The sequence below is a fragment of the Felis catus genome, chromosome A3 (assembly GCF_018350175.1).
Source record: "Felis catus isolate Fca126 chromosome A3, F.catus_Fca126_mat1.0, whole genome shotgun sequence".
Classification (NCBI taxonomy): Eukaryota; Metazoa; Chordata; class Mammalia; order Carnivora; family Felidae; genus Felis; species Felis catus.
The window spans coordinates 26,844,568-26,863,016 of record NC_058370.1 but is presented as its reverse complement, the minus strand read 5'-3'; the positions used below and the strand labels follow the sequence as shown (position 1 = coordinate 26,863,016).

Sequence of the window (18,449 nt, the reverse complement as noted above, 5' to 3'; positions counted from 1 at the left end):
GCAACGGGACGCAGGGGCTCGCGCGCGGCGAGGTGGCAGTTTGGGTCTGGTCCTGTGGAATCGTATTATGTCGCGCCCGAAGGTAGGAGTGCCACGGGGTCCAAATGCTTTCAACGTCCCGAGAGAGAGGGAGGGAGGCCGCGGAGGGATTCAGACTCGGGGGGGGGGGGGTGGTGTCCCCGCGGAGTGATTCCGGACAAGGGGGAGGAAAATGAATTCAGAGAAAAGACTTCAAGCCCTGGCTGGCCTCGCGCCGCCGCCCGAGATGCTGCGCGAGTCCGCAGCCGGGGCTTGCTGGCGGGAAAGCTACGAAAATCTGGGATTCTAAACTGTACTCAGCGATTTCAGGGACCCTGGGGGCAACCTCAGAACCTAGAAAAGCTCTTAGAGATCTATTCATCCCGCCTCCTGTTTGCCTACCTATCCATCCATTCGTAATGCATTCATCCCCAAACGCTAATCATTGGCTTCTCTAAACCGAGCCCACTGCTGACCAGTGAGGAGGACACAGAGGTGAATCACATAAGTCCCTGTCCTCTAGGAGTGCACAGGCCAGCGCCCCCCCCCCCCAATTTAAAATGGGGAAAATGCGGCCCAAAGAAGGGAAATGAATTACTCTAGAATCCACCCTCTTCCCCACCAGCCTACTTCTTATCCCGTGTTCTCTCATGCATGGCACCCCAGTTCTTTTAATTCCATCTCACAACAAAAAACAAGTGATTACATTGAGCTCACTCAGATAATCCAGGATAATCTATTTTTAAAGTCAGTTGATTATGTCTGCAACTTTAGTTTTCCTTTGCAATGTAACATATTTACAGGTTCTGGGATATTAGGACATGGGCATCTTTTGGGGGATCATTATTCTGCCTACCACAATATTCTATCATCAAATAACTGGAAAATGAAATTGTAAAAAGTACTATTTAAAAAAGCATCACATGGGCACCTGGGTGGCTCAGACAGTTAAGCATTCTATTCTTGATTTCAACTCAGGTCTTGATCTCAGGGTCATGAGTTCAAGCCCGCAGCTGGGCTCCATGCTGTGCGTGAAGCCTACCTAAAAAAAAAATAAAATTAAATAAAAATTAAAATTAAAATAGCATCACAAAATCAAAGACCTATGAAATAATTTAATTTAAAATGTCCAATGGAGGTGCCTAGGTGGCTCAATTAGTTAAGTGTCTAACTCTTGGTTTCAGCTCTGGTCATGATTTCACAGTTTGTGAGCCCTGAGTCAGGCTCTGCACTGACAGCTCAGAGCCTGCTTAGGATTCTCCCTTTCCCTCTCTCTCTCTGGCCCTCCCTCGCTTGTGCTTTCTCTCTCTCTCAAAATAAATAAACATTTAAAAAAGTCCAAGACTTCTGTACTGAAAACTAGAAAATATTGTGGACAGAAATTAAAGAAGAGCTAAATGAATGGAGAGATAGATCATATTCAGGGATTGGGAGACTCAATACATAATGATGTCACTTCTCAATATGATCTAGAGATTCAATACAATCCCAGTAAAATCCCAACATGCTTTTTTTTGTAGAAATTAGCAAGCTGGTTCTAAAATTTATATTGAAGTGCAAATGACCCCAAATTGCAAAGACAATCTTGAAAAAAGGCAAAGTTAGAGGACCTATGCTACTTGATTTCAAGATTTGCTAGAAAGCTATGGTAATTAAGACAGTGTGGTGGTGACATAAGGGTAGATAAATAAGCAAATAAGATGTAGTCTAGAGACAGACCCACATATACACAGTCAACTGAATGTTGACAGAAGAGTCAATGTAATTCAGTGAGGAAAGGAAAAGTTTTTCAACCAAATACTCTGAGCAACTGGATAAACTTATGGAAAATAGAACTGAAAACATGAAAGAGTATAAAAGATACAATAATTAAAAAAAGAGTGGGACACCTGACTAGTCCTGGGGTACTTGGAGGGGCTTGTGTATATGACTGAGATAAGAGTTCACTTGCTTTTGGGGGGGGGCTAGTTTCTGTCTGTTTCATAAAGCAGTACTCTCTATCCCTTTCCACTGTCCCTATCCCTCTGAGGGATAGGATGGTGTGGTAGGCAGAATTCTAGATGGCCCCCAAGATTCCCACCCCTTATGGACACACCTTGTGTAATTCCCTCCCTTTGAGTGTGGGTGGAGTCTATGAATTTGATGGGATAGTTACGACTGTGATTGTATACTGTGCATGGCATAGGACTCTATCGTGGCTGACTTGGAGAGGAAAGGGTTGGAAGTCAGAGAGATGAGCTCCTGCTGGCCTGGAAGAAAGCAAACATCCATGTTGTGAACTGCCTAGGGGGTTATGTTGAAAGGAATTGCGTGGCCTCTAGTTGCTGAGAGCAGACCCCAGTCGACAGCTAGCAAGTAAACAGAGACCTCAGTCCTGCAGCCCCAAGCAACTGAATTCTGACAACAATCTGGATGATCTTGGAAAAGGACCCCAAGCCCTGGGTGAGAAACATAACGCAGGCCATCACCTTGGCTGTAGCCCTGTGAGACCTGGGCAGAGGATCCAGCTAAGCTACTCCTGGCCAGCGGAAACTGCAAGACATAAATTTATGCTGTTTTAAGCCACTAAGTTTGTGGTAATTTGTTATACAGTAATAGAAAACAAATGCAGATGACAAGTCTGTCTAAGCTACAGAAGTCATCCTGCTCAAGACCAATTTTGATTTCTTTCTCATACCTGCCGTTAGGGATCAGTCTTGCCAGGACTGAAGGCCAAACTGTTTTAGACGTGGTAGAAGCAAAATAATACCCACTCTGCTTTGAGGATTTGAAAGGCCCATTTTGGATGCAAGAGACTAACTTTGCTCTGAGCCTTTGACTCAGTCCACTCCTGGATCATGGATCTAATCAAACATGTTTCAGCTCCTTCTCACAGAGCCTGCTGAGCTCAGCCCTTAAAACTCAGCCCTCAAGGGGCGCCTGGGTGGCGCAGTCGGTTAAGCGCCCGACTTCAGCCAGGTCACGATCTCACGGTCCGTGAGTTCGAGCCCCGCGTCAGGCTCTGGGCTGATGGCTCGGAGCCTGTAGCCTGTTTCCGATTCTGTGTCTCCCTCTCTCTCTGCCCCTCCCCTGTTCATGCTCTGTCTCTCTCTGTCCCAAAAATAAATAAAAACGTTGAAAAAAAAATTAAAAAAAAAAAACTCAGCCCTCAAAACTGGGGTTGGACCTTTGGAGCGCTGAAAACTAGGTGTTCACTCTACTGGTCATGCTTGCGGAATAATCCTATGAGGTGGGCCCTTGAATACCTGAGGATTTATCCCAAGGACCAAGTTGCTGGGCACATATTGACCAATGTGAACTTGGCCAGGCAGGTCCTTCTTGTCTCAGCATCGGGCGATATTACATCTGATGGTTTCAGCATTTTAAGATCTGCGGTCAGTTGAGCTGGGAAGGCAGAGTGGATATGCAGGATCAGTTACATCACTTTCCTTTTCTCATTGCAGAATCAAAATTACAAGGGCCATGGATTATCAAAGGGAAAAGAGCGGTGAGTGGTCCCATGCAATCTAATAAACGCAGAACTAAATTCCTCCTCTCTCCTCCCTCCCTCCTCCCTCCCTCCCTTCTTTCCTTCCTTCCTTCCCTTTTCCCATCTCTCCAGCCCCGCTTCTTTGCTTCAGTAATGACAATGATAATAACAAACAATCACTGAGCACTTACCATGTGCCAGGCTAGTTGTTTTACCTGTAGCATCTCTTTGAATCTTTACCACAGTCCTTTGAAGTAGATACTGCTATTGTGTCCATTTTATAGATGGGGAAACTGAAGCCCAGAGAGGCTAAGTAGGTAACTTGCTGAAGCCTGTAGGATCAGTTAGTGGCAGAGCTTGTTGGGCTCCAGGGCCCACGATGCCCAAAGCAGGAGGGAGCGGTATGGACTTCGCTGGAGGTTTTTTGTGAGAAGTTAGAAGTTACACCACACATGCCGTGGCACATATTTTCGATACTTCTGTTTCATTAGGTATTTCTATTTTTTTCTAAAGTCACATCTGGCCATGTCACCACTGAGGAGGGTGTGTGTGGTCTCTGACCCCACCTCTCGTGCAGCGCCCGTCGACTTTGCCTTCTTTCTCTACGTACTGAGAGAACTTCGCCACGAATTTCAAATTTCTTACTCTCTTCCACAGAGCAGCTCAGCTCTAGTCTGGGTCCTGACCCTAAACTTACACACCCACTCCCACCCCAGCCAAAAAAGGGCACTTCAGCTAACAGGGTCTATTTTATTGGGTCAGACACCAATTAGAAATGTGTTTAGCTACAAGTAACAGGAAACCCAACTAATAGTAGCTTTAAACAATTATATTTGCTTTCCTCATATAATGAAGAGTCAAGAGGGCAGGTGCAGAGTGGTTCAACGCTCTCAGAGCTAGCATCTCTGTGATTGCCTTGACCTTTTCCCTCTGGACACTAAGTGGCTGCTACAGCTCCAGCCTTCATGTCACAATCAAGGTGGGAAGGAGTGGTGAGGGAAGTCTCAAGCCACATCTCTCTCTTTCTTTCTCTTTCTTTCTTCTTTCTTTCTTTCTTTCTTTCTTTCTTTCTTTCTTTCTTTCTTTCTTTTTAAGGTTTATTTGCTTTTGAGAGAGACCGAAACAGGGTGAGCAGGGGAGGGGCAGAGAGAGAGAGAGAGAGAGAGAGAGAGAGAGAATCCAAAGCAGGCTCTGTGCTATCAGCACAGAGCCCGATGTGGGGCTTGGACTCATGAAACTGAGATCATGACCTGAGCTAAAACCAAGGTTTGGTTGCTTAACCGACTGAGCCACCTAGGCGCCCCATCTTTCTTTATTTTCATCAAAAGAACCAGTGCTTTCCAGGAACCCACCCTCTTTAGCCATCTTATGTTTTTATCTTACCAGAATTGTGTCGCCTGGACACCCCTAGCTGCATGAATGGTTAGGAATATAAGTTACATAAGTGACGTTATCGTATTATTATTCTGCACCCTGCTTTTGTCACACAAAATTCTATTTTCAGTATTTATCCACATTGGTGCACGTAGCTCTCAATGCATTTTGACTACTATCTGTGTTCCATTGTAAGCCACGAGTTATTTATCTGCTTCCTGTTGAGAGGCCTTCTGGCTGGGCCTTAGAATTGAATTAGAATTAGAAAGCACACCCTGACACAAGGTGTGTGAGCAAGTAGTTTATTTGGAAGGTTGGAAGGTGATTTCAGTAAGCATTGGCAGGGCAGGGGGGATGCGAGGCATCCAAGGGAAACCAATAAACGGGGCATTACAGACAGGTTATTGTGGTGGGCCGGTGGGGCTCAGTCCCACTGGGGATTCCTAGGAGATAGTACAGAACACTGCAGACTCGTCCCCACTGAGTGTTGAGGAACTGGAGGACTTACCCATCAACTCCAGTCGTCATTAGTTGTATGCCGGTGTGGGAAGGGCATTTCGGACCTGCTTTAAGCACTGGTTGAGCTGACTGTGTGCACAGGAATGGAGAATGTCCAAGGGACAAGGGTGGGCCACCAACCGTGTGCTGCAGGTTATTTCCGTAAAAAACAGTAATAATTACAAATGAACATCCGTGTACATATAATGCCTAGGGTATCTATCTAGGGTATAGAGCTAGGATGGAATTGCTGGCCATAGAGTATGTGCACGTTCAGTTTCACTAAATACTGCCATGTGGTTCTCCAGAGTTCCTTCTACCAGTACAGGAAGAGTTTCCGTTTTAGCACATTGTTGCCGAACTTGGACGTCTACGTTTTTGCCAGTCTAATGTGCCTGAATAGTAACTGACAGTTTTAATCTGCCAGATTGCTCTCTAAAGATTTATCCGATTTACAGTTCCATCAGCATTATAGGATAATTGTCATTTTATGACAAATGTAGAGACATTCTTGTGAACACTTGGTATTTGTCTGATTTTAAACATTTCCCCCGATCTGATGGGTATTGAAATTGGGTCTCTTCATTGTTTTGGATTAATGTTTAAATACTCCTTGGGGCGCCTGGGTGGCGCAGTCGGTTAAGCGCCCGACTTCAGCCAGGTCACGATCTCGCAGTCCGTGAGTTCAAGCCCTGCGTCGGGCTCTGGGCTGACGGCTCAGAGCCTGGAGCCTGTTTCCGATTCTGTGTCTCCCTCTCTCTCTGCCCCTCCCCCGTTCATGCTCTGTCTCTCTCTGTCCCAAAAATAAATAAACGTTGAAAAAAAATTTTTTTAAATACTCCTTGGGGCGCCTGGCTGGCGCAGTCAGTTAAGCGTCCGACTTCAGCCAGGTCACGATCTCGCGGTCCGTGAGTTCGAGCCCCACGTCAGGCTCTGGGCTGATGGCTCAGAGCCTGGAGCCTGTTTCCGATTCTGTGTCTCCCTCTCTCTCTGCCCCTCCCCTGTTCACGCTCTGTCTCTCTCTGTCCCAAAAATAAATAAATGTTGAAAAAAATTAAAAAAAAAATACTCCTTACTTTACTACTTTATAGCAAGGGTTCTTAAAATTTGAGCTCAAGTTTTCTACTTCAAAATTATTATGGACTCTTGTCAACTTTTATCATAAACACTTCGAAAATTAGAAATTTCAAATGATACATTTAAAAAATTTTATTAATTCATTTGGAAAGCAACAATGGACTCATTACCTGGTAGTGTAAATGATGCATTTTTACGAACTATCACCGTATTCTCCCTCCTCCTCCAAATTTATTGTGATGAGTAGTAAATGTTTGCACATCTTTGTGTATTTCTTAAATGTCTGGCTTAATAGACAACATTTGGCTTCCTGAACCTTCTGGATTCAATCTGTTGTGATATGTTGTTTTGGTTGAAGAAGAGGAAGGAAATCCAGCCTCACAAATATATGTAGTTGGAAACTTGGACCACCCACCAAGAACTGCTGTTTTAGGGAATTTCAATACGCATCCTTAACTCATCACTGTCTACTGTGAATCAGTATTATACCACTTCGTGCACAATGGAAGAACCTTAGAACAGTTTGCTCTGTTTACTCCCCTCTGGTCCTTTGTGCTGTTATTTTTGTCGTGTATTAAAAAAAAAAATTGTTAATGTTTATTTTTGAGAGAGAGACACACACAGAGCATGAGTGGGGGAGGGGCAGAGAGAGAGAGAGACACAGAATCCGAAGCAGGTTCTAGGCTCCGAGCTGTCAGCACAGAGCTTGATGCAGGGCTCGAACCCTCGAACCATGAGATCATGACCTGAGCCGAAGTCAGATGCTCAACCGACTGGCCAGGCCACCCAGGTGCTGTGACTCTTTGCCATGTATTTAAACACTAAAGAAAGTGCTTCAGGGTCAAGGAAAATTATCCCTGATGGAGATTCAGATGTACCAAAATGGATATGTGAGTAGAAAGAGAGATCAATTGATTGATTTTCCAGATGATGCAAAAATGTTAGGGTTTAGGAGCTAACAGTCAAGAAGGAATTCTTGAGACATCTTTGGTGCAAAAAGGTGGTTTATTAAGGCATGCAGACAGGATCTATGGGCAGGAAGAGCTGCACAGTGAGCGCCTGGGGTGGCTCAGTCAATTAAGCATCTGACTTTGGCTCAGGCCATGATCTCAGCGTTTGTGGGTTCAAGCCTCGTGTCGGGCTCTGTGCTGACAGCTCAGAGCCTGGAGCTTGCTTTGGAGTCTGTGTCTCCCTTTCTTTCTGCCCCTCCCCCACTTATACTGTCTCTCTCTCTCTCTCTCTCTCTCTCTCTCTCTAATATAAATAAACATTAAAAATTAAAAAAAAAAAAAACAGATGCACTGGGGTTGTGAGGAGTGGCTGATTATATTGGGTTTGGGATAACGTAAGTCTCTAAGGAATTTGGAAGCAAGGTTTCCAAGACCTCGAGGGGCTAGCTGTTGTTAGGATACAGTCATTTACAACGGTCTAGTAAAACCTTAGTCATGAGACCCTTCAGATGGATGTCAGTGGGCCATGTGTTTGGAGGACGATTGCTAACATATATCTTGGTTACGGGGGGCAGGGGGAGAGGTAGAGATAAGGGATTTTCTTTACAGGATCCTAGAGGTCAGGCTAATGTCAAGCTAAGGTTGCCTTTTATCTCTAGCAAAGTATTAACATGGAGGCAGTCGAGTTTCTGGAGGAAGGTCACTCTGTCTCAAGGACTTGTCAATGTGCGGGAAGTCGTAAAGAAATTTAACTTTTTTTTTTCTTTTGCCTTTGTTCTCCACTCCACAGAGACCGTAAGCCCTTTCTTCTGACCACTACTTAGGGTTAGGGGCTGATCATTTGATTCCTCCTAAAGCTGAGTGGAACATGGGTTGGGCCAAAGCTTTACAGTGAGTTGGCTCCAAGGCCAACCTCCTCTACTGCCATTTTGAGCCTTTGCCCCGGAAGGGGGTTGAACTACAGTTCCGTGTTTGTGTGTTTGTTTGTTTGTGGGTTGTTCTTTGGTTCATTTTTGGATTCGATCTGGCAGGGCTGCCAGAATGCCCACACCACATCATTGTGCAGGAGCATGGGTTTTCTCTCTGCTTTACTACGTTCTCTACCGCTTCTTTCTTAAGCAAATTTGCCGCAAGGTTGTTTTGGTTCGGTTCGGTCTGCTTTGGTTTCGGAATGGGACTCTTCCAGATTTTGATTTGTTTGGCCGCCCTCCCTCTTGTCCAAGCACAGCTGCTTTCTCCTGGTGACTGCTTCTCCGTGGCTGGCTCATTCCTCCCCTTGCCCGAACTCAGACGCCCCCCCCCACCCCGCCCCAGACCTGGACACCTGCTGTAGCTCTCTGCTCCCCCCTCAGGACTTTTTTCTCTCTGGAATCAGTTCAGGTTTTCTTTTGTCCGTTGCTCCCCACTAGCCCCATAGTCAGGTGTGCTGTTTAGTTTGCACATTTTTCCCCTCCCTGCTTCAATAGGACTGAGAGTCTTTCGCATCCTCTTCCACTATAACCTGCGATGTTGTAATTTGCGTTTACTTGATTGTCGGGAAGGTTGAGAATCTTTTCTCGTGCTTACTGGTACGTTTCCCCTGCTATGAATTGCCTGTTCAACCCTTTAGGGATTTTTGTCTTTTTAAAAATGATTTGTCGAAGCTCATTATGCACTTGGTCCAAATGTCTTACAGATTGTAAGCATTACAAATATTTTGTCTTAATCTGTAACCAGTCCTTTAAGCTTTAGTCGTGGTGTATTTTGTTACAGAGTTCTGTTGTATATACAGAAAGGTGCATGTGTCGTAAGTTTATAGCTCAGTGAATTTTCGTCAACTTAATACACCCACATATCAGGAATCAGAACATCACCAACACTCCAGAAACCCCACTCATGCTCTCTTTCTGTCATTCCCCCACAAAGGTAGCCATTATCCAGACTTCTAATGATGTGTTAATTTAAAAAAAAAATTTTTTTTTAACGTTTATTTATTTTTGAGACAGAGAGAGACAGAGCATGAACGGGGGAGGGTCAGAGAGAGAGGGAGACACAGAATCTGAAACAGGCTCCAGGCTCTGAGCTGTCAGCACAGAGCCCGATGCGGGGCTCGAACTCATGGACTGCGAGATCGTGACCTGAGCCGAAATCGGCTGCTTCACCGACTGAGCCACCCAGGCGCCCCTGTGTTAATTTTTTTAATTAAATAGTTACTTTGAGATAATTGTAGATTTACATGCAGTTATAAGAAATAATGTAGTGAGGGGCGCCTGGCTGGCTCAGTTGGTAAAGCATGTGACTCTTGATCTCAGGGTTGTGAGTTCAAGCCTCACGTTGGGTGAGGAGCCTACTTAAAAAAAAAAAAAAGTATAAGAAATAATATAGTGAGTTACCATGTGCCCTGTATTTGGTTTTCTCCAATGGTAACAGAGAATACAACTATAATGTGGTATCACAACCAGGATACGGACATCCATACAGTCAAGATAAGGAAAGTTCCCATCACCACCGATCCCTAATATGACCATTTTATGACCACATCCACTTCCTCCTTCTCCCTCTGCCTTCTTCCACAATCCTACCTCCCCCCTGTCCTTAACCCCAAGCAACTGCTAATCTGTTCTTCATGTTAATAACTTTGTCATTTCAAAAAGTTATATAGGGACACCTGGGTGGCTCAGTCAGTTAAGCGGAGAACTCTTGATTTTGGCTCAGGTCATGATCTCACAGTTTGTGGGCTGGAGCCTCGCGTCAGGCTCTGCGCTGACAATGAGGAGCCTGCTTGGGATTCTCTCTCTCCCTCTCTCCCTCTCTCTCTCTCTCTGCCACCCCCCTCCCCCACTTGCATGTGCGTGCATGCTCTTTGTCTCAAAAGAAAAGCTATATAAATGGAATTGTACAGTATATAAGAACGTTTTAGGATCGGCCTTTTTTCACTCGGCATAATTCCCCAGAGATGCATGCAGGTTGAATGTACACATATTTCACTCCTTTTTATTGCTAAGTCAGTATTCCATGGTATGGATGGACCGCTATTTAACCATTCACCCATTGAAGGACATCTGGGTTGTTGCCAGCTTCGGGCTATTCTGGATAAAGCTGCTGTAAACATCCACGCACAGGTTTCTGCGTGACCCTGAGCGAGCGATCTGTCACCCTGTCTTGCAGAGAGCAGAGAGCTTCAATCCGATTCAAGACCACTCTCGTGAATACTCTCATGGATGTCCTTCGCCACAGGCCGGGCTGGGTAGAAGTAAAGGAGTAAGACGCATCCCCACCCCCTGCCAATCTCGGCCCTCTTTCCCTTTGACTCACCAGGCCTTGTCTCCCTCTGTTTTCTCCCAGTTCCTGTGGGTGGCTACTGGGACTTGTCCCAATTTGGCTGTGACAGGGACCAAAATTTATTTAGCACTCCGAGTGTATCAGGCACATTACAGACGCCGTCTCTGCCTTGTCTAAGTCTTAGAACCATCCAGCAAGATATGATTATGTTCAGAGGGATCAAGCCAATTGTTGAAGGTCACACAGCACATGTGTGTCAGAGTGGGAGTTGCTCCCAGTTCAGTTGGACTCTTCTGTAGCCAGGGTCCTAGAGCTCTCTGGAGAATCAAGGAGTGCAGCCGTCACAGACTAGCTGGCTTGAATCCTCTAGGGATGGCAGGTCGAGGTCAAGGGCTGCTCGTCCCTGGCCACTTACTAGTCCTGTGACTTTGAACGAGTTACTTGACCCCTAAGCCTACATCTCTTCTATGGTGGGCCCTAGGGATGCTGAGATGAACAATGTCTGGCACATAGCAGGTGCTAATGTTAGTGAGGGCTAAGGTTGGGCTGCATATAACACAGACCCAAAGCAAAAGAGGCTCTGACGGACCAGAAGTTTATTTATCTCTCCCACCAAAGTCCAGGTTAGGAATTTCAGAGATCGCATAGAAATTTGGAGCCACCTGTTTCCGTCTTTCCATCCTGCCATCCCTTGAGTGAAGCCCTTCTCACGGTCTAAGGTGAAGCTCCAGTCTTGCATCCACAGGGCGAGCAGCAGTAGGTAGGAAAGAGACAACAAAGTACACGCCCTGCCCTTGAAGGACACAGCCCAGAAGTCCCTCACGTTGGCCAGACTTAGCCTAGCTGCAAGAGAATCTGGAAAATGTAGCTTTTATTTTGGAAAATGTGGATTACATTTCCCCAGGTAAATGTTGGGAATTCTATTACTGTAGACAAAAGGGGGGGAATGGATAGGAGGGGGGAGGGCCACCAGCTGCCCTGACCTGGTGCTCAACCAATGTTGTTGCATAACAATAGCTGAGCCCGTTAGACACTCTTTACTATAGCAGTTTACACGCCTGACCTCTGAATCGTCCAGCAAACCTTCTTCTGGGAGGTGCTATTATCATACCCATCTGCTGGAAAACGGGACACCTGGGCATGGAAGAGTAAAGAGTGCCATGTTGGAGGTCACTTGGCTTGTCGGGGCTTGGACTGCACCTAGTCGGTCTGTGTGCAGAGTCCCAGGTGCATCTCTACCCTCTCGGTGAATGAGGAAACAAACGAGCCAATGGATGAATCCATGATTCCCACTGCCTGGTGCTGGAGTCTAGTCTTCAGTTATTGTTGTAATTTTGTAACTTAAACAAACAAACAAACAAAAAAACAACGTTGGAAGCAACGGTGGTGGCATTATTTTCTTTCCTGTCACATCCTTTTCAAGCACCTCCTCTCTGCACCCCAGCTCTGGCGTCGGATTCGGTAGATTAGCCTGGGTAAGAATGCCGATGCTGCTGTGCCCTGGGCGAGCGAGGTTCTCCTCGACTGAGGGTTCCAGGGATGATTGTAGTCATCTCTTGAGGCTGTTCTGAGGACTCAGTGAGGGGAGGGCTTTGTGGACAGGGAAGGGCTTACAGATGTTATCGGGAGGCACTGCTTGGTGATGTGGGCCGGGGGTGGCAACCCAGATGCTTCTAGAGCCCAGGCAGGTAACCTGATCAGGTGAGGCTGGCTGGTTGCCATGGGCCGTAGGCAGTGGTAGGTAGGGGCTGTGATCTGGAGAGGGTACGTCCCAACTTGGTGGCTGTTCCTCACTCCCGCTGACAGGTGCCAGGAGGCGTCAGGACCCCGTGTGGCCGATACCCCGGTTGTTCAAAGGGAACCCAAAGGAAGCCGGCAGCCTGGATTTGTGTAGGAATATTTCTCCCGTTCTCACTCTGGCCTAGCGAAGCACGCTGTGGGCAGGGCTGGCCCACGGCACCCCCTTGAGGCTCCTTATGAACCTTGCTTGTCCCTCAACTGCACCTCCGTGGGCCCCAGGCCCTCAGCAGTGCTGAGGTCCTTACCTCCTGACCTTTGTCCCACCCACCCCCAGTGAAGGGGACTGGGATTTCTACTGGTGTGACGTCAGCTGGCTCCGGGAGAACTTTGACCACACCTACATGGACGAACATGTGCGGATCAGTCACTTCCGAAACCACTACGAGGTGAGCTGGGTGGGCTGGTGGTGGCGGGGGAAGGGGGGGGGCACTGAGTCGGCCACTTCTTGTCACTGGATGTCGCAACGAGCAGGGGCTGGCACGGGAGTGCAAGGAGCAGTATGGAAAAGCGTAAGGGAGTTTGGGGTACATGCCAGGTGGGGAACATGTGCACAAGATACACGATGGGCTAAAGGATGTGAGAGGGTAAGGATCTAATACCCGAGCAGCAGCAGGCTATCTTGGGGTGGGGACTCAGGTCACAGGCTGGTGGGCATGTCAACACTACAGATGTGAGGGGCAGCCTGGCTTGGGGGGCGAGGGCCGCCGGAGCAGGATGCTTGAGCCATATGGTGATTTCAGGGAAGAGACAGATTGAGCAGTTGGGAGTCTAGAGCTGGGAGGGAGGTCCGGGAGGAATCAGATCACAAATCACACTGGAGGAGCCAAAGGTGCTGAGATTTGAAAAGGTTAATGCAGCTTAGAAGTTAGCAACATGAACTTCGGAGTCAGACAGGCCTGGGTCAAGTCCTGGCTGTGCCTTCCGTTAGCTGGGTAGCTCTGGGCAATTGACTTAGCCTTTCTGAGCCTCAGTTTTCTTGCCTGTAAAGTGGGGATGGTTATAGAATAGCAGGCACTCAAAGTTACTCTTACTGTTATTGCTACTTCGTGGGCCGAGAATGGAGGCTGTGGGAGGCAGTGGCGATGGCTGGGGCTGGGAGGTGGAGCAGGGCAGGGGTCACGAGCACTAACAGCCTGTCCACCCATCCCGCTGCCCAGCTGACGCGCAAGAACTACATGGTGAAGAACCTGAAGCGGTTCCGGAAGCAGCTGGAGCGCGAGGCAGGGAAGCTGGAGGCAGCCAAGTGCGACTTCTTCCCCAAAACCTTTGAGATGCCATGCGAGTACCACCTGTTCGTGGAAGAGTTCCGCAAAAACCCGGGGATCACCTGGATCATGAAGCCTGTGAGTGCCTGGTGCCCAGTCCGGGGACCAGGGGGAAGGGGCAGGGGGAGGGAGGGCTGCCCAGGCACCAGCAGGGATCCTTCATGGCGCATCCCAAGACAAAACCCCTGCCTGGGATTTCAGCCTTAGATGCACCATCTGCCTCTGCAGAAGAGCTTTTTTTTTTTTTTTAAGTTTATTTATTTTTAACAGAGAGACAGAGTGTGAGTTGGGGAGGGGCAGAGAGAGGGAGACACAGAATCTGAAGCAGGCTCCAGGCTCTGAGCTGTCAGCACAGAGCCCGATGCGGGGCTCGAACTCACAAACTGCGAGATCATGACCTGAGCCGAAGTCAGACGTTTAACCGACTGAGCCACCCAGGTGTCCCTCTGCCGAAGAGCTTTGTCTCCTCTTTGCAGTGTTTGAACCCAGCAGCTATGACTGCTAGTACACAGTAGGTGCTCAATACATGTTTACTAGATGGAAAAGTATCCTCAGGACACCAGGGCAGTGAATCCAGAGCCTTGCTGGAGCTCAGGTCCCCACCTCTCTTCCTGACATGAGAGAAAATGGTGGCAGTCAGGCCATGCCAAGCGCTTTGCCTGCATTACCTGATTCTCCAGATGGTCTTTGGGATGAGATATTACCTTATTTTATTTTATTTCACTTCATTTTTAAATATGTATTTATTTATTTTGAGAGAGAGAGTGTGTGTGCGCTTGCGTGAGAGCAGGGGGTGGAGGGAGAGGTAGAGAGAGAGAGAGGGAGAGACTCCCAAGCAGGATTGTCGTGGGGCTTGATCTCACAAACCATGAGATCATGACCTGAGCTGAAGTCAAGAGTCAGACGCTTAACCCGACTGAGCCACCCAGGCGCCCCAATATTACCTTGGTTTAAAGATGAGGAGACTGCGACCCATTTATTCAAGCTTTCCACAATGTTTACCGAGCGCTGGCTACGTGCCAGGCATAGAAGTAGGTGCTAGGGACACAGCCCTCAGCAAATTGGAAGTGGGTCTCTACCTTCCTTGAGTGCAGACGATACAGAAGATACCTGTGTGAGTACAGTTGTTCTAAGTGACACTAGAGAGGAAACAGTAGGAGGTTCCCTGCTGCCCAGAGGGCTTTTCTGAAGGGAGATTGGGCTCCAAGGTCAAATCCCTTAGTTTAAATACTGCCTGTACCACTTACTTGCTGTGTGAGCTCAGACAGGTTACTTAACTTGTCTGTGCCCCAGTTTTCCCATCTGCAAAGTGAGACTGTGTTACCTGTCACATAATGTTGTGATGTGATTAACACAGGTAGAGCATACCTTAAGCACTCCATAAATGATAGCTGCCATTGTTATTAGTGTTATTAAAAGAATTGTTGACTTTGACTGAAAGTCAAGAAATATTGACTGTGGCCTGAAGGATGCCGAGGAGTCAGCCTGGCGAAGGGCAGAGGTAGGGAAGAGCATTCTGGGAAGAGGGACTGCATGCATGAAAGCCTTGCATTCGGAGGTAGCCAGCCCTTCGGGGATCAAGAAACTGAGTGGAGGGCAGGCGCGGCAGAGCACCTATGAGCCCCTCGATTGTTCCTCGTGCCAGGGCTGGTTTCTCACCACAAAGCCACCATAGCCTTGAATGGTATCATCAAAGCCCCCTAATATTTTCTGGGCTTGGGACCGTGCCAGGCCCCAGGAAGGGAGCTGGGGGGAGGACGTGGAGGGCAGCCCTTCCTCGTGCAGCTGGGGACTAGACCTGGTGTTGGCTGATATGCACATTCAACCAAGAGCACAGCTGCTTGGAGGGGGAATCGACGTGCCAGACAGAAACGACGGATCCTCCCGACTGGGTCCCAGCCAGCGTTGACCCCCGGGACCTCCTGCACCTGTCCCCTCCTCTGCAGCCGGAGAAGAAGGGGTTCGTTAGGCACAGGAAGACTACAAGCCACAGGGCGGTCCCAGCTCCCAGCATTAGCCTCTCAGACAAATGGTAATTTGTGCTAATTGGGATGAGCAATTGCATATTAAGTTGATTCCTTTCCCAGCCCACAGCCTTTGTTAGAGGCAGACACAAGACAGCTGTAATTAAGAGGAGGCATCTTGGCTGTGTGCGTGTGTCCTTGCTCCTGAATAGCTGTGGCGCCCTGTCTGGGGTGTGGGGAGCCGGGAGTGGGTGCTCTGAGCTCTAACTCTGTACCCGCCACGCATAAGCCCTGGGCAGGTTCCTCAACCCCTCTAAGTCTGCGTCCTCATCGTCCTCATCCATAAAATGGAATGAATGAGTGCACCTACCTGCCGGGCTTGCGAGAGAATCCAATGCTGTTATACACATTATATAAAGGGTTTGGCACTTAGGTGTCCAGTCATTGACCGCTTTTATGGTTACTTCCAAGACTCCAGGCGACACCTGGAAAGCACGAGGTTGTGCTTCCCAAACCCAAATGTGCCCACAATCATCAGGCAACCTGGTTAAAGGCAGAGACTGATTCGGCAGGTCTGGGTCGGTCTGAGAGTCTGCCTTGCTAACCAGCTCCCAGGTCAGGCCCTTGCTGCTGGTCCACGGACCACACTTTGAGGAGTGAGACCCTAGCGGAATCATTTTCAAAACTGAGAGTGCATCAGAATTTTCTGGAGAGCTTATTAAAGCCCCCCTCCCATCCCCCAGGGTCTGATTCAGTAGGCCTGATGTGGGGCCAAAGAATTTGCATTTCTAACAATTTCCCAGGTAGAGCAACCAGGGTTCTCTGGAGCCACAGAACCATGAACCGCTGGGACGGAGTATTAGTTCTGGGATCCTGTTGTTTGGATCCTTTGGGGTGGGGAAAATGTTAAAAAAAAAAAAAGGACATTACTCCAAATTCAGAAAATAGAAAAAATCCCGAATCCCTCTACTCCTCCCACAAGGCCTGTCTCTGTGAGCCAGCTTGTCCTCGTGCACCCACACACAAGAGTTTTCACATAGCTGCCATGGCCGGCGGGTCAGGGTAGCCACTGGCCTGCCTTTTCCCTCTGGCATCTCCTCTGCACGGTGCCCTAGGGCCTGCTGACTCTTCAGCTTCCTCCTCCACTCCCGGCAGCAGAGCAGGGGCGATGCGGGGTGGGGTGGGCGGGGCGAGTTGGACTCAGAAGGGAGTAAGCAGCATCATCCCCTCCCTGCCATCCTCGGGAACCCCTCTTCCCACCGAGCCTGAGCCCCAGCCCATCTCAGAGTATAAGAACAAGCCCTTGGCTTTGCCATTTAAAAAGTCCAACTGATGTAAAAATTGCATCGATCCCAACTTCTTTGCCATCGAAACATTCTCCCTTCCTACCAGCCCAGGCCCTCTGGGTGGGCAGGAGGTCGGCAGGATGCCTTGGGCAGCAAATAACAGAAATCACGACTACAGGGAGCCCAAACGAGAGGGCTGGTAAAAATAGTGTTTCACACGGTCACAAAATAGTGTTTTTAAAAGGATAAAATAATTTGGTTATAAAAAGAAGCAACTCTATTGAAAAACAGTTATCAACCGGTTAGTCTGGGTCCTCTGAGAAACAAACGAACATGCCGGGAGTTCTGCCCGTGAGGAATTGGGGGAGGGAGTGGGGGGAGCCTGGACGGCAGTCAGACCCCAGCGAGGGAGAGAGGGAAGGAAGAGAAGCACCTAGAGGCCGGGCAGCAAGGCCTGGGGGAGGCCTCATGCCAGAGGAGGCCCCACTCTCCAGGGAGTGGGCCAGCCTTCAAGGCCCCCTCTGTCCTCCGTCCGTGGCAGGAGCGTCCCCTGCAGGCGGGGCCCCACAAGTGCAGCGTGGATTGCGGTAGTAGAAGCTGGCGGTCAGTCCAGCACCTTCCGCGGTTGGAGACCTGCTAGCATGTTCTCACAATGGCCACACAAACTATTAAATGATCTGTATGCAGTAACAGTAACAATATATGTGCTTTTCATTAACAGTGAAAGAGAGTCTAACAGCAGGCCCCATTGTTGCCAAACTTTCAAAATCATCACAAGCAAAAACAATATTTTGAGACACCTGCAGCAACTCTAATGTGATCTAAAAATAACCGAGATTTCCTCTGAGAGTAAAGTCACAGGCTTGGCTAGTACTACTAGGATTTGTTGTCTGCATTCATAATGGGAAGCAGTGGGAAAATCTGGTTAGGATGAAAAACTTTCTTCTCATTCAAGTTTACAGACCCCAGGACATTTCCTTTAATGACGAGAGGTCGCTTCCAGGGATGATTCAACATCATAGGGCAGCTCGACATCATCATCGGTTCCCACCCCAGCGGGCTGGCCGCTACTCTTGGTCACAATGTAGCTGCCAAGCTCTAGCTTCACCTCCTCACGCCTCCACTATTGCCACAGGATTGAAGGAACACCCTGGTCTTGTGTGTCCCTTTTGAAGAAGACACAAACTCCCCAGAGGTCACTGCAGTAGACTTCCCCTGGCATCCTGCTGGCCCTGCTTGAACCGGTCACATGGTGGGGGCATGGGACCACCGTGGGCATCAGACCCCGCAGAGGGCAGGGCCACCAGGAAGAGGTGATCCAAATGAGGTTCTGTTGGGAGCGCCTGGCTGGCTCAGTTGGTGGAACAGGTAATTCTTGATCTCAGGGTCGTGAATACAATGCCCACGATGGGTGTAGAGCTTACATTAAAAAACAAATACCCAAATGGGGTTCTGTTGGCAGAGAAAAAAGGGAATTTTTTTCCATA

At 48.3% G+C, this 18,449-nt stretch overlaps 1 protein-coding gene and 1 non-coding gene across 5 annotated transcripts in view; both read left to right on the top strand.

Moving 5' to 3' along the window:
- Positions 1–18,449, top strand: part of TTLL9 (tubulin tyrosine ligase like 9) — a 41,417-nt gene continuing 22,968 nt past the window's right edge. Inside the window, exons 1-7 of one of the 4 annotated variants that reach the window (XM_019826670.2) lie at positions 16–82; positions 2,204–2,460; positions 3,462–3,505; positions 10,534–10,626; positions 12,454–12,537; positions 12,722–12,833; positions 13,605–13,790. In XM_019826670.2, coding sequence (XP_019682229.2) covers positions 2,431–2,460; positions 3,462–3,505; positions 10,534–10,626; positions 12,454–12,537; positions 12,722–12,833; positions 13,605–13,790 — 549 coding nt within the window. In that variant the 5' untranslated portion in view covers positions 16–82; positions 2,204–2,430. Of the gene's footprint in view, positions 83–2,203; positions 2,461–3,459; positions 3,506–10,533; positions 10,627–11,392; positions 11,552–12,070; positions 12,123–12,453; positions 12,538–12,721; positions 12,834–13,604; positions 13,791–18,449 lie in introns of those variants that run through there. The other 3 variants (XM_045053771.1, XM_006929859.4, XM_019826672.2) reach the window with 3 other exon arrangements.
- TRNAK-CUU lies at positions 9,634–9,706 on the top strand. The gene has a single exon. It is a non-coding gene; the product is annotated as a tRNA-Lys (tRNA).